Genomic DNA, 16,170 nt, shown 5'->3' on the forward strand with positions numbered 1-16,170 from the left:
AAGTGAGGGCAAGAGAGAGGAGAGCTGGGAGCTTACCTCGTCGTCCACGCAGCCGCCGTTGCTGTCGTTGGCGAGCGTCTCCACGCGGAAGCAGGGCACCACCGCCAGGGGTGGGGCCGGCGCTGGGCGCTCGCGACCTCCAGCACGGACAGCTAGGGTTTCCTGTAGCACAGGAGCACACACAGAGCAGAGGGAGGAGGCATCACCAAGGGGCAGCCACCGGCTCGCCCGCTTGCGCCGCGCCGTGGCCGGGGACGGGCACCGCAGCCCCGCGCCCTGGCAGCGCCTCGCGCCGTGAGCGGGCGGTGCGGGCACGGCCGGCACGGCGCGAGGCCAGGGGAAGAGGAGGAGGGGGAGAGGAGGAGGAGGAGGAGGCCGGCCGCAGCCGCCGTGCACGCCCGCGCCGTCGCCGCCCCTGTCCGCGTGGAGATTGAGAGGGAGAGGGAGAGACCGACGGGTGAGGGAGAGAGGAAGCTGGGAGAAGAACCTGGAACGAGAAGCGGAAGCCCAAATATATATTTGCTAGGCCGGATTCGGATGAGAAGCCAGGGAAGCCGAGACGAAGCAGCTGAGAAGCCGGATAACGCAGGAGAAGCTGCTCCCGACGGAATCCGCTTCGTTTTTTTTGGACCGTTGATCGGCAGATCGGACGGCTGAGGTTAATTTGGGCGACGTGGACGGGGCTCCTGTCGGAGGAGCAGGGCGGCCTTGTTTGGGTAAACTGAGTGAAGGCATGATGCATCCACCCAGAACATGAGCCATGAGCGTGAAAAAACGCTGAGGCATGGGGGTCACGGTGAGGCCCAAGAGGGGCCAGGAGATGTTGAGAATCTGCAAAAATGTTTTTCGGAAGTCCTGCAAATTAGCTCAAACTTCAGTTTGATGGCCATTGCTTTTTTCTATCTGAACATTCATCTTCTGTAAAGAGTCACTCTCTCTCTCTCTCTTCTATTGCCATAGATAGGGTCTCCTACAACCTTGGTATATTGAGGTGCACGCAGCATACACACAGCACATGGAATCTCACAGCAGGCATGATGCATCATGCATCCACCCAGACCATGAGCATGAAAGAACCCTGAGGCATGGGGTGTCAGTGCGAGGACATTGCCCATCCCATCAGGCCGGTAAACGGTAGTGCAGACGAGAGACAGGATTGATCAGTTCAGTCGACCGATGGAGCAGCATCATGTGTGTATGCTGCCTGCAGTACGTTGCCTGCCTGGGTGATGGGGTCCCTCTTTAGTTTGGCAGATTTAGTAGAGATCCATTCTCACGAGAGCCCGTAGAGAAAAAGAAAGAAAGAAAAGCCATTCAAAAATGCATTCAGGAAAACGCCAAACTCCGGGGTTGCCCGTGCCCCCAGCTACCTAATAATTGTACACTTCTATTCCTATAGCCTCCTAACGCAATTGCTTACTCACTCACATGTGACGTAATGGTCCACAAACTAAGGCTCATTATGCTAGTACCGCCCCGTTTTGCCATGTGTTGCGCCTAAGGATGGCAACGGGGATGTACCCGTCGGGTATCGCCGGAACGTTCTCTTCCCTGCTACGGAGAATTCATCCCGTCCCTGTCCCCGTTAACTGTCTCGGGTATAGATTCTTGCCCATCCCCATACCCGTCGGGCATCGGTCGGGGATACCTGACGGGTACTGCATACCCGATAAATAAGGACACTTGGGGGCGCAGCTTTGCAATCGGAGATGTTTCTTCTTCACCCGAGCGAGGTTGCGATGAGGACGAGCAAAGGTGGTAGAGAGACCGAACTGAGAAAGCGAGGGGCACGAGCGCTCGTGAGGCAGGCGTGTTTGTGCTGCTGACGGAGATGGTGAGGAAAAATTGAACTATGGTTCCTAGAACACACAAACTATATATATGATTGTTCAGATTTGGGTCAAAATACCTATGTTGAGCTTCTTTGGGCTTAATACTCGCATGACAGCTCAAATAGTCGGGTTTCCAACGGGTAACGGGGACGGGTAAATAGGGAACGTTCCCGTACCCGCTATACCCATCGGGGATGGATTCTTGCCCATTTAGATGCCCGCGGGTAAAGATATGATCTCATCCCATCCCCTAATGGATCAAATACCCATCGGGTATCGGGTATCGGGGCCCGTTGCCATCTTTAGTTGCGCACCCGTTTTGCCATGTGTTGCAAAGTGGTGCATATAGATGATACTAAGCTAACCCGAATCATAAGTATCTAACTTTTCATAAATATACAGGTCTAATCTGCAAAAGTGTCAAACTCTAGACACCATCGTGCATTTGGGTCCTGCAGCCGTCCCAATTTATTTTTATATATACCCAAGAGAGCCGTGGAGAGGAGCCTGCTCTGCTCTTCTCGTGTTACCAGCATCGACAACATTGCCAATAGCCCAATACAGCAGCATGATGAAGGCATCCTGTGTAGTACTTGTTTCAAGCCTTCTTCTAGCCACTCTTGCAGTTGCAGGTGCTTCTTCATCCTCGCCTCGGTCTTTCCTCGGCAGGCATCCAGAGCTGGTTCTAGGTCGCAAAGGCAGAGAACTCAGCCAGTCCTCGGGATACCATTACCAGCATCAGAGCAAGCACATGCAGCAGCATGAGGTCAGTTCATACTCCATACTTCATACATAGCTCATACATCCATCACCAAGAGCCTGTTGAAGTTTCATTTCGTTATCTGCTAAAGAAAAACTGAGTGCCTGAAGGCTGAATCCAGCCGTTGCCTGCCTGCCTGTCTTCAGTACGTCCTCCCTACATAGGATGCATTTCTTTGGGTTCAGTAAACATCTTCAATTCTTTGGGTTCAGTTAACATGTTCAGCAATGTGGAGACAGAGAACTTGACACAGTTTTCCGTCCATGGCGTGCAGGAAGTGGCTATGGAGGTGAAGAAACCCGAGGAGGATGAGGAGGCAAAGGCACGATGGACGGCGGATAAGGGGGAGGACGCTGAGGCAGGACTGATCTACAGCGCGGACTACAGTGGCGTGGCCATGCATGCTGGCTCTCCGCCGACCGCGAAGCCCAAGCACAGGCACCCCACCATTCCATAGGACACTGTCCTTAATCCTTGTGTAGTCGATTATGCTGTTAGTTTCATGTGTTTTCATTACTGGATTGTACAAGTACCCCTGCCGTGTTTGTAAAATAAAATATAGGCCCCGCTGTGCTGCTTCTTGCTTCTGTTGCTCTTGCTCTTTGGCTCTCTGCCCCTGCCCTTGCATGATTTGCTTCTCTCGATGATAGGTGCTATGGCGCTATGCTGATCCACACACAAAATGACAGTCGGTCATACGTCAAATCGTCGTTAAAATGACCCCAAAAAAGCACTGTTAAAAAGGCAGTATATATATCGGTGGCTGGCAGCATGCTGCCGACATGCCAAGCCGTGGCTGTGGGAGGCATTATTGGGTTACCCTACCCTCTGACGTGCGATGCTGCAGTGCCGGTGTCGGCACGAGCATGAGCGTAGCGTTGTGCCTCAGCCGTGACTCCAGCATGAGTGTAGTAGTGTCGTGCCGGAGCCTGTGACTCCAGCCCGCACGGTCTACACTACATAGGCACGACACGGATTTTGGCCTGGCACGTCCACATGACCGCGTCTGCATCGCCTCCTCCTGTACTCCCCACGGCGGCGCAACGGCCTCGGCTTGGGGGAGCTAGGTAGCGGCGGTCTCAGCGCGCGGCGCGACGGTCTCGGTGCTAGGGGAGCTAGGGATCGACCTCGACGTGTGGCACGACAACCTTGGTGCAGGGAGGGGCGGCGCGACGGCCTCACCGAGGGGAGCTGGGGAGTGGCGGCGGCGCGGCGCGACATCCTCGAGTGCAAGGCGAGGCTGCATCGACGATGCGGCATGGACTCGGGCCTTCACAGGTACGGTGCGCCGCCGTGTCCATAGGCACGCCCGAGAGTGGGCACGACGACCCGACACGACTACAACATCGTGCCCAATATCGAGCAAGGGCCCGGCCATGCTGCCCCGTTTGGCCATGCATCTATACACTGGCAGCCGCTGCGCAGCGCGGGCTGGGCAGCTGGCACAACATTGCATATAGTTATTCTAAAAAAGCATTGCATATAGCTTACGACAAAAACAAGCTGGAAGCCAAATGATACGCTTTTTTGTAGTTTTTTTTTTGTCATATTTCTCCTCACAGCTACTCCCTCCGATCCATTCTATGTCGAATTTTTTACTTTTTAGCCTTTTTTTTAAGTTTTTCACAAATAAACTCCTGGAGGAAAGATTTTAGAATCTGGACCCTTAGCTCGGCGCCATCGGTGCTGGCGCCGAGCTAACACATCTCGGCGCCAGTGTCCCTGGCGTCGAGCTCCTGGGCTCAAAGCGAATGTGGAAGGTGACATGGCAGGAAGCTCGGCGCCGTAGATCTTGACGCCGAGCTCGACGCCAGGATGACTAGCGCCGAGCCTTTATTTTAACCCCGCCCCAACCTTCCTGCCCGAGCGTTCTTCGTCTTCTTTCTCCTCCCTCTCGGGTTTTCTCTCTCTCTCCACTTCACCCTACCTCACGAATCGGCATATTGGACCTTGGAAACTTTGATTTGATCCATAGATCTTCGAGAACAAGATATCCTCGCTCCCTCGCCTAGTTTTTTTTCGCATCGATTCGGTATATATTAGTCGTATTTTTGAACTTAAGAATCGTCATTACTTAGGGTCTCATTCTATCCCTCAATATATGTATTATACAATCGTAGGATGATGCCAAGGAGTGAAAAAACTAATAAACCTAGACGCATGTAGTTATGTTATGGGTTCATTGTTGTGCATCAAATGGGAAACCCTAGGTTTAGGGTTTAATATTAATTGCTTTCGGTTCTTAGAACGAAATTGGTTGTATTATAGTTATGGTTCGCATTGACATTTATTTGTGATGTTTAGATTTTTGTTTGTTAAATTACATTTGTTTTGTTAGATGCAAGAAATGTTTCGGGAGTAGTTTTGGTGAAAATGGGGTCGTCCTCGAGAATTATACCTCGACGTGTCTAGCAAAGATGCCCCCATCCCTCCTTACCTCCCAGTCTGTGACTGTGGTTTCCCGGCCCACGTTTTCAATCTAAACATCCGGACACAGCGACGCGTTGCTTCTACACATGCAGTCGTTTTAATGTAAGAAATTGTTTCCACTATCCTTTTTCTTTATTTGTGTAAGTAATATTTTGTTGGAATCTCGTTGTGTAGGACCATGAGAGGTGCTTTTTCTTTCAGTGGATCGACGGTGCAGACAAGTTTGATCCTAGGTACCTTCTTTTCGATGATTGGTTTAGAGGGAGACATCCACATGAGCACTTCAAGCGGTGGGTTCCCCCCTAACCCTCTACCAATGACGGCTAAGGAGAAGCACTTAGCTACAGTTAGACGACTCGAGGAACCTTCTCTGTGCGATTGTGGAGATCGAGCTATGATAAACCCTGAGAATACGCTGGAGTTTGTGTGTCTAAACAAGCATGAAGTAAGTGCAAAGTGTATGTGTTGAAATGTTGAGCTATATGTGTTCATGTACTAATGTCTCCTTATTTAGGTGTTTTCAATGGTGAAGTATCGTTTCAAGGAGTGGTTGTATGGTCCTAAGAACCAATGGCCGGATGAACCACGAAAGTTTAAGGAAAAGAAGAAAGAAAGGGTAATTTACAAAACACCTCCTGTCATGTGCGAATGTGATGTTAAATTCAACTATGGCCTAGTCCCTTCGGAGCTTGGAATAGGCCATTATTGCGGCCATATGGTTGAGTATGATGATGTTGGTTATTTTTGTGGTAAACATGAAATCGTATTTTATTTCTTTTGCTAAGACATATATGATATAATTTTTCGTTTGAACAGAGCACTAGGAAATGCAGGTGGGAATGTTATGATGGTCAAGCTAAGTTCTTGGATGAACTGAAGAAGAGGCAAGTAATTGCACGGAAGAGGGGATATGGATCTGACTACGTCAACCTATTCGTTAAACATCACAAAGAAAAGATGCGTGAGTTTGCTAGACAACACGGTATTTGTAACCCGATCGATGTTGGGCTTAACAAATGGGGATTGGAGAGACGGATGACGTTAGAGGAGGAGAGGGCAAGGGAGGAGACAAGAGTATAGATGCAGGTCTTGAACGAGCATGTTGTTGCATTATGTGCTAGTGAGTGCTTGAAAGCCTTTTTTCGTTGCCTGATTTTAAATGTAATATAATTTCATTGCTAACTGATTGCATTTTATACATGAAGGGATTGGTTGCAGCGAGGAATATGTCGCAGAGGTGGCTCATGCAAGGTATGAGGAGAAGAAGTTAGATGAGCATAGATCGCGAGTTGATCGCACCGTTCAATCACCGATTGTGTTGTCTGATGAGGGGGATGAGGATGAGGACGACACTGGCAGACTGAGTGAGCTCATTGCTCTAGCAGAGGCGGGCTTGCAGGCGCAGGAGACTGAGGACGATACTGACAAACTGATCGAGCTCATCGCTCTAGCTGAGGCGGGGTTGTAGGCGGAGGGGGCTGAGGAAGACACTGTCAGACTGAGCGAGCTCATCGATCTAGCAGAGGCAGGCTTACAGGCAGAGGAGGATGACGAATCGTTCTTCACTCAGGCCGCAGCGGCTGCAGATGAAGCAGAGGCCGCTTACTACAGGTGACAGGCAGATTAGAGCAACGCAGGTGAGCCTAGCCACAGCAACAGGGTTGTGGTAGAGGACTGGTACTCGGATGATGAGTTGCTTACTCAATATGTTTCAGACTAAGGATTTGAAAGTGCATTTGCCCCCTATGTCTACTGTCGGCACGTACTTCTAGTATTATTATGTTGTTTAATGTGGCATAGTATTGAACTTTTCATTATATGGTTGTTTTCATTATTTATGGCCTTAATATTCCGCTTAATATTACGGACGTATTGAAATGTGAACACGTGCTGCAAATAAAACATAACGACGTATGTCATTATATAATTCAACACACAAAACACATGAAATGGCATGTGAAAACATGTACCGAACTAGGGTATAGAGTTTCCTTTGACTAAACCTAACATGTCTTAGGTAATTAAACCAAACAACAAACACATAGATGTGACATATACGATCCCACCTAATGGTAGTTCTCTTTCCCTTTCCTCTCCCTCTAGACGACCCTCTAAACATTGGTACTATAATGAAAGAAAATGCTGAGGAGTGTTCTTCTTTCTTATTGTGTGTGTGAATGAGAGGGAGTGAGGGGTTATTTATAGGTTGAGAGGAGGAATGGATGCCTCTCAATGTGCCATGTTAGCGATCCGTGTGTCTCTTCACCTCAGCCCTTGGATCAAACAGTTATAAGATGGATGGTGGAGATATAGTGGAGTTGTGCTTCCTTGCATGCCAGTACTATATCAGTAAAGTGATAAATTGCTGCTGTCCTTGTATCTGAAAAGTCTATTTTTATTGTCTGAAAAGCCTAGATTCGTTCACTGTTGCTTGGTAATCCTAGATTCATCTACAAAGCATATGTACGATACGATTGGACTATACACGTTCTAATAAATTTACATTTAATCTGTGTACTACATTTATGCCTTTTTAGCAGTGTAGTATGATTAATGATTCACGGAAAAAATCTACAAGAGTTTCCCTTATTTTAGGAGCATCCACAGTTACAAACAGAGACATCATTATATATTCCGAACATTTAATCATCCAAGGAGCAAAATGCAACCACAACGAATATCACAACCAACATAACATGTCCTGCACAATCCAAATAGTCCACAATATTCATACAGTCCCAAATAGTTATAGAAAAGTAAATATAAAATCCATAATAGTGCATACTAACATCTACCACAACCCTCACTGCCTCCTACTCTTGCCCTTACCCTTGTGACCAAGAGCGCTCGTACCTGGAGTGTAAGGGTCACGCGAACGGCATCGCCTAGTGCCTGGAGGTGGTGTAGGATGAGTTGAGGGAGCGTCATGGAGCTGAGAGGGGCCAAGCTCCTCGTGCCTCTTGTCCACGTCGTTGTCGTCTTCCTCGTCCTCGTCCTCGTCCCCTGTAGCTACTTGGCTAAAGGAACCCAAGCCTCCTCTGCCTGTAGAAGGAACGTACACGTCTTGCGTCGTGTCTGTCCTGCAACCACAATGACCAGCCGCACGGCGTAGCCGACGTGACAACCTCTGTTGTATAAAATTATGTTAACTGAAAGAATCTAACGTATTAATGATATGTTTGAAAGAATATTTTTAATCTTACGTCCAGGAAGCTAAGCATGTAGTCGTCCCTGACTCTCGGTCGAATGCGCTCAATCTCTTCAACGGAGCATTTAAGTGTATTGCCCTACAACAAAGTTCTCAGTAATAATACTTTTGAACAGATAGCAATAGGTTTTGTTTCCTTTTTTACAAGAATCTAACATATTATAAGGATGATACGGCTCGAAGGTGGCACTAACTAAAATAGATAACTCCTAATGTCGGTCCAAGAACGCCTAATGTATTGTTATGCAACTTAACGTAGAAAAATAAGGCAATTGGCTTACCACTCTGTCCAAGATCGGTCCTGCCTTCTTGCACGAGTAGATTGGTCGTACACCGTGTCTTCATCGTCGGAGGACTCGATGTCGACGTAGTCATCTTCTGTCCACTGTACCCTCAGCCTGTAATGTGTCACACGCTGGTACCAAGCTTGGTACCGCCTGAACTCACGGTTCGTGTGTGGTTCGTTGTTGTCATCCATGTTGTCGTGTATCTCCTCCCATTGCTCAATGTAGGACTGGTGGTGCTTCTTCCAGTAAAAAATCTTCCTGTTCTTCTGACGATCCAACCAGCACGTATGTCATCGTTACTTGAATCCATGTACATATCACCATATTAATAGAAATGGACCATCATGAGACATTTGAAATATCAAAACACTTACTTGTGTAAGTCAACGCCAGTCGAGAACAAAGCCGTAGGCCAAAGCTGTCTCACTCCAAATTGACGTGCAACTCTATGTGGCAGGTGGAACTCGACAGCATAGAAGCAGATTAGAGGGCACCTCATCCTATAGAAGTCATCGTCGAACCCACAAACGTTGCTCAACTAAAAAGGAAGTGTGCCCTCTCCACCGGACGGCTCCCACTCCACCTGCAACATGTCCAAACAAGATGTTAGATGGTATACTAATCTTTTTCAAACTAGCATGGGAAATAAAATTTACTTACACTAGACGCCATCAGCGTGTCTAGCTCATTCGTGAACTCAATGTACGCCCGGTCTAACCTCATGTACGGAACCCTGACCTAGTCCCAAAGTGTTTACACCAAAATTTGGGAGAAGAGCGCGAGAACTCGCTGGCTTTCAAGATTGTGCTAATCAAGAAATCGATTGAGTAGGGATTGATATTTGCCAGGTCGAATGCGACGCTAGGATCGATTCTCTCCAAATGACGTCAGCAGATAACGATGACGAGATATGATTGGCATCGAGAAGATACATATCGAACTCTACAAAAAGGGAAAGATTAGAGTCTAAGTTACTTTAAAATAGGAATGTTCTCTTCGTACCAAAAATGGTACTGAGTCATACTCGAGTAGGATTTATTTTTAGGCCCTGGGTATAAATACCAAACCCCGACTATTGTAAAAGGACAACAATCAATCCAATATACAAGTCATTTACTTTTTCGGCTCTGGCCACCCCTTAGGAGTAGGAGTAGAGTAGATCTCAGCGAGTTCTTTAGCAAGTATGGCTGCATCGATCCGGTCAACCTCCACTGCTTGTTGTAAGTACCGTCATAGCTTATACCTCTATTCGTACGGCTGCATTGATCTAGTCGACCTCCACTGTGACTCTGGTATAAGTTAGTTATTGATTCTTGCCTAGTTCAAGTATGACTGCATCGATCCGGTCGACCCCCACTGCATGAACTAGATCAAGGTCAAGTTATCGGCTCTACCTTAGAATGACAGTCTTTGGTAGATTCATTAAGTTATCAATATTGCTTATTGCTTTCATTATTTATCTAAATTACAGCAATATCACTCTGCCCAATTAGGATTGATCTAGATCAGCCTTATATCCTGTTTAGCCAATTGTTTGTTAATCTAAAACTAATCTAATCTGTACATTAAACAATGAGTTATGTTTTATCGACTATTTTACATCAATCTTGATCGTGCATAGCGTGTGGTTAAAGCATGTTGTGTCTTGAGTAGATTTATTGGCTAGCGAAAACCGTTCCATGGCCCGTTATCATGGCATGTGTGATTCTACCTCACACCCCACTGTTAGCACCGTGGAGTGGGGATCGTTATTCGGTAGGTCTATTCCGAATAAGGCATGACTTTAACTATGCGCTATGCCTGAATCGGTTGTTTTAGCCGATATCGAGTGCTTTCACGAACAGTTCACATCACGAGACCGTTGAAGTAAAGATAGGTTGAAAGGTGTGTTAGCCCCATGATCTTATTATTGTATTACATGATTCTGCCTCATGCCCCACTGATATTAGTAATGAGTTAGGGTCGTCGAGTCTATTGTTATTTCTACGGCCTGCATGATTCTGCCTCATGCCCCACTGGTCATAGCGATAGATGAGATCTAACATGTTCATTAAATTTATCTTTAGTAAATGGTTAAATGGTGTTGAAATATTTCTTTATATAAAAAGGGGTTCAGTTGTTTGTAATCATTGGCTCAGTATAAACCAATCATTTTTTATATCTTATTGCCATTGATTAATATCTCTCAAATAATGACATTTATCTTGAATGATAACCGATTCTTCTTATACAACCTAATGAGCTTTAACCGATTTATTCTCATGAATATGCTGGAATCGACTATTTAGTCGATCTCCTTTCATATCGGCTCTCAGAGCCGCACATTCGAGACTGTCTGGCAACACCGGCAAGTTTTGTCCTTAATTACTGATAAGCTTTCTCTCCTTATCAATTACATTGTTAAATTGACTGGCATGTCTTGGGAGGAGTGCGTAGGATCGACCATCCCTGTGTTGAAGCTAGGCGGATCTACAGCTCCATCGAGCAGACCCTTCTAGCTTGCTGCGTGTGTCCTCAGCATGGGATGAAAATTCTATGTCAACACAAAGGTACGCCCACATCGGCTGCCGACTTGGAGGTTGACCTTGGAACCACTCATGACGAGCCAGAACCTCTGGACGACCAACTAGAAGACGAGCCCACATCCACAACTGTAATAGGTACACGCATCCACCAAGTGATGCGTTGGACAAAGACCGACGACACCCCTCGCACAGCTGCCGGTATAGAAAACACAAGACAGTAGAGCCCCAGCTGTAGTGACCCGCCTGGTCCCAATCACTGAGGCAGTGGACCCACGATGGCGGTGGCATGCGGCGGTCGCGGGATGCCCGACGCTCCACGCGGCGAGTCTGGCTACGGCCGAGGCCGACGGTGGAGGGCGGCAAGGCGGGGCGAGGCCAAGGTGAGGAGAGGGCGTGGCGCAGGCACATGAACCGGCGAGGGGACTGGGGTGTGGGCGTAGGGGCGCTGGGCATGGCGTGGCGGCGGCGGCACCGTGCGACCGTGGGGCACGACATTCCTGCATAGCCTTAGGGCACGGGCCGTCCGCGGTGGCGCGGCATGGGGCGGCCACGGCGCTCGGTGAGCTCGGAGCGCGGGGCGTCCGTGGTGGCATGACGTAGCCTCAGGGCATGGGTGGCCGGTGCGGGCACGGTGGTAGCGCGGCACGGGCTTCCGTGCGCAGGCTCGGCAAGGCGCGTGTGGGCGAGGGCGGCCGGTGGAGCTCGACTCTACTCTGCTAGGGCGAGAGAGGGAGAGGAAGAGAGGGGTGGGGCCCATATGTAATAAAGGCTTGGCGCCAGTCACCCTGGCGTCGAGCTCGGTGCTAGTGTGACTGGCACCGAGCTTCCTGCCTTGTCACCTTCCACGTCGGCTTCGAGCTCAGGAGCTCGGCGCTAGGGACGCTTGAAAGCTCTAGTTTGGTTTTGGTTAATTGATGAAACCCTAAGTGCTAACCTAGTTTATCAAAGTAATTATGAGATAGGTAGCACTACTCCAAGTAATGAAGCAATGGTAAAGATCATGGTGATGGTGATGGCATGGTGATGATCAAATGCTTGAACTTGGAAAAGAAGAAAGAGAAAAATAAAAGGCTCAAGGCAAATGTATAAATAGTAGGAGCCATTTTGTTTTAGTGACAGAGACACTTAGTGAGTGTGATCACATTTAGAATCGATAGCCGTACTATTAAGAGGGGTGAAACTCATATTGAAATCCGGTTATCAAAGTGCCACTAGATGCTCTAACTCATTGCATATGCATTTAGTGTAACACCCTCGGTGTTTGGCTTCTACTAATTGCATTTCGTCTCATAAACATGTGCATCATCTATCTCATCATGTCATTTTCCCTGAAACATACATATGAAACATTCGCATATTCTGTTTGTTTCGTACTGGATTGCTTGTGAATGGTAGTAGTGCAACATATGAATGCAACATGAATTTCCCATGTCTTGAAGCATGGCAACATGGTAGTAATGTGACAAGTATAGGATAACAACAAGGTCATGCAATATGTGAAACATTGTATTGAAACATATGTATGAATTGCTTGTTTTACTTTCTTTATCACATGTGATCAGTAGAAGTGGTATAACAACTTTGTAAAATGGTTGATCATGGTCTAATACACCTTAACTATACTTAGTTTACTTGTGGGAACATTGTTCATGTAGACCAAAATGACCAAAATGTCCTCAAGTGCAAGTTTGACTTAAATTGACCCATGGAGTGTCATCATTTGACTGATTCAAAAGTCCAACTTAGAAGCTTTGCATGGCTGTGCACTCTTTACAAAAGTTGTAGCTAATTTATCAAGGAACAAAAGTTGTTTTATGGCCAATTCATGAAAATGTGTGGAACATGCTCAAACATGGCCCACAAGTCAGATGTACATGCTGATTTCATACTTAGCAAATTTTTCTAAGTCCCAAGCAGATTTCAGTTTCATGAGCTGATGTTTGGAGCACTGTATCTCACTGACCAAGCCAAACTAGCTCGAGCTCCAATTAGCAAACTTGTAGTACTTATGTAGATCTCCAACTTTGTTAACTACGACTTAACCTGGATCGCCACGGTTTAAGAGATCCAACGCGTCGAATACGTGCTGTCAGTCACCTTCGCTAAACACTGAATCGCGTTGTTTTCAGAAATCGTTTAGTCGCCGTGGCCGACCGTTTCAGAAAAACGACGCCGCGTGTCCGCCACCCGTCGCCGCTCGCCTGAGCGCGCTGGCCACGCGCCGTGCGCATCCTGCCGTCGCAGCCGCGTCATGAAGCCACCCCGTTGCCTGCCCGCCGAGTCGCCGTCCCATTTCGCATTTCCCCTCCTTCCTCCGTGCGCACGGCGACCGGAACACCGAGCACCGCCGAGCAAATTCCACCCAAACCCGAGTGCCATTGCCCGATTCCTCTGAACCACAGCTCCTTCGTGAGTCTCTCCACGTCCCCGACCCCACCGCCACTCCATTTTCGCCTCAGGTAGCTCTCACCGTGAGCGCGGCTCCACCAGGTCGCCATGACCGCCGCCGGCCGAGCGCGCGTGTGGCCGTGCTGCTCGAGCCCCTTCCATCCCTTTCTCCCCCTTGCGCTGGATTATGTGAACCCTACTGAAGCTCGTAGAGTCGGCCATTAGGGCCGAGACGCCTTGGCCTCACCGGAGCCGGCCGTGCCGTGGCCGAGCGCCGCCGTGGCCATCGCCACCCCTCCTTGTCGCGTCAATAGCCACGAATGAGGGTTCCCCTAGGTCCGCTAGGTTGAGGCGAGCACGTAGAAACCCTTACCTTCGCCGGAGAAGTCACCGGCGGCGAGCTACGCCACCGGCCGTCGCTCCTCCCCTGTTTCCCTCACTGACGCGCGGGTCCTCCCTGTCAGCGTCGCTGCTGAGGCGGGAGCCCAGCGTGGGCCGCGTTGTGTTGAGCCGCGCCGTCGGCTCTGGGCCGCGCCTGTGCACTCGTGGGCCGCCATTCCTTGGGCCAGCCCACCAGTAGCGGTTAGGTTTTTATTTTTGTTTTGTTTAACTGTTTTTCACAGTTTTGGTGCACCATTTCAAAAATAGGTAACTCAAGTTTGATAGATCCAAATGATGTGGTTCTAATTTTGTTGGGTTCCTGGTCATGTCTAGTATTTAACAAAAATATTATATGAGCACATGTTTGAGAAATTTTTGAGGAATTAATTAGGACTTTGAAATGTGTTTTTAGATGCATGCAAATTTGTTTGAATTTTATCTTTAGTTTCTGTGGTCCAAAAATTATGAAATTTTGGGGGCAGTCTGTTATTGCTTATTAGAAGCTCTGGTAAAAATTTCAAAGCTAGTGCATGTGTAGTTTTTAAGTTATAGAATTTCCTTTTATTAATAGGTGGATCTTGTGTGAATTTTCATAATTTTTCTATAGATCCAGTGAAGGTGAAATTTTATGGGTGCTATTCTTATGCTAGAAGGATGCTAGGAAAAATGGGAAATCTGTTGCTTGACACTTTTTAATAAGGTTTCCTAATTATGCTAGAAATAGACATGTCATCTGTTATTTTAGATACAGCAAGTTATGTTGGTCCAATGGCTTTGAAATTTTTATGGTAGTCTATGTGAAGCATGAGATAGCTACTGTAATTTTTGTAGATTTTTCTGAATAGTTTTACTATATATTGCTTTAATCACCTAATTAACTAAATAAATTAGAAAAGGGTATTAAATAATTTATTTAGAAGTTGACACTATACTTTCTGATGTTTATTAGGTATGCAAAACAAGTTGGTAAACTTGGTTTGGTCAAATTAAGCTTTTGCACCATCATTAAATAATTAAGTTAGCAACCCTGTCGTTTCTGGACAGATTCTAAGTTTGCTGGAATTTGATTTGGTTAACTTAAGAATCATACTTTGATGTTTACAAATGAATTGTAGAGAATTTCATGAGCTTTCCAGAATGTCCTCTTGCAAGTCATTTGGAGTTATAGAACTCTGGTTATGATAGAATTAAGTTACTACTTGTTGCATATGAAGCTTTAACGGTTATTTTAAGTATGTCTTTACTATTCTAAGTTCATGGTACTGTTCATAGGTGTTAGGCCTTTAACTGAAGATGAGCATCTTTATCTTAGGTTATGCAAGTTAGGTAAGTTGCTCTTGTTATTTAAGTAAGTTAGATACATGCTTAAAGTGATTTGAATAGAGCTAATTACTCGGTAAACGAGTGTCCAGTGATGTTTTCGTAAACACCCATTGTGATTCATTCATCATGAGCATCATGTCATTCCTTATGCATCCATGATATTTATCTTGTGCATCGGCATGCAATAGGTATACCGGAAGGAGTAACCCTGCTGGAATTCGAGGAACTGAACGAGCAGCAGCAGCCGACACCGGAGATTCAGGAGGAGCAGCCTTCAGGAGAAGTGCCAGACGAGGTCGCTGTTGAGTGCCCAGATCACCGTCCTTGCAACTTTGTGAAAGGCAAGCCCCGGAGCATATTAAGCCTCCTATTTTCCGAACTGCAGTTACAATATTATTATTACATATATATATTGTTGCATTAAGTTTAGGTGTTGGATGCAAACACTTGCTGCATTGGTTACCCATTCCTTGTCCAAATATTGTTACCCTAAATCCTATATAGCTCAGGCTCGAGTAGTGCTTAGCCCTGCTTAAACGCGGTAGAAGTCGGGTGATTTCCTGTCACCTGCGAGATATAGGAAGATACATGTGGCACGGTTGGCTATATTTGCTATCGTGGAAAAGAACCAGTCTTAATTTGAAATGAAGACCGGACGGAGGCTTGTCGGTTTGCAGTGACTCCGTCTGTGTCGCCTAAGGACTGATTCTTGGAGCCTTTCCTGTTCATGTTGAACGCATGCCTCTCTCTTAGTTGGCCGGGTCTGGAGACCGACCACGAAGCCGAGTAGCTCACCTCAGGCCGGGAGTCGATAAGTATAAAGTGCGCCTCGGAAGGGAGCCGTAGGCGTGAGTCCAAGGGCAGGTGATTTAAAAGTCCTGATCGTCCTGGCAGAAGGGTAATCCCTGAGAGTGCTGGCGCTGATCGAACCCGTGAATTTGGTTCCTGAGATGTTCCAAAGGTGACCCACGGCTACCCTTGCAAAGTATGCCAGGGTGAGAGTTAGGAATACCCCCTCAGCTGAGTTGTAATTCGA

At 47.3% G+C, this 16,170-nt stretch overlaps 1 protein-coding gene across 1 annotated transcript; it reads left to right on the forward strand.

Annotated features, from left to right (window-relative positions):
* The first annotated feature begins 2,308 nt into the window (after positions 1-2,308).
* Positions 2,309-3,177, forward strand: LOC136494742 (uncharacterized). Its single transcript, XM_066490919.1, has 2 exons — positions 2,309-2,598; positions 2,867-3,177. The coding sequence occupies exons 1-2, from the start codon at positions 2,401-2,403 to the stop codon at positions 3,047-3,049; spliced, it is 381 nt and encodes a 126-aa protein (XP_066347016.1). The 5' UTR covers positions 2,309-2,400; the 3' UTR covers positions 3,050-3,177.
* Positions 3,178-16,170: the final 12,993 nt, after the last annotated feature.

The sequence above is a fragment of the Miscanthus floridulus genome, chromosome 11 (assembly GCF_019320115.1).
Source record: "Miscanthus floridulus cultivar M001 chromosome 11, ASM1932011v1, whole genome shotgun sequence".
In the NCBI taxonomy this organism is placed as follows: Eukaryota; Viridiplantae; Streptophyta; class Magnoliopsida; order Poales; family Poaceae; genus Miscanthus; species Miscanthus floridulus.

Bases quoted from the DNA above. Each gene is read 5' to 3' on its own strand.
- LOC136494742 (XM_066490919.1), top strand. From the start codon at position 2,401: ATGATGAAGGCATCCTGTGTAGTACTTGTTTCAAGCCTTCTTCTAGCC. The intron at 2,599-2,866 runs GTCAGTTCATAC...CATGGCGTGCAG, and splicing joins AGCACATGCAGCAGCATGAG to GAAGTGGCTATGGAGGTGAA.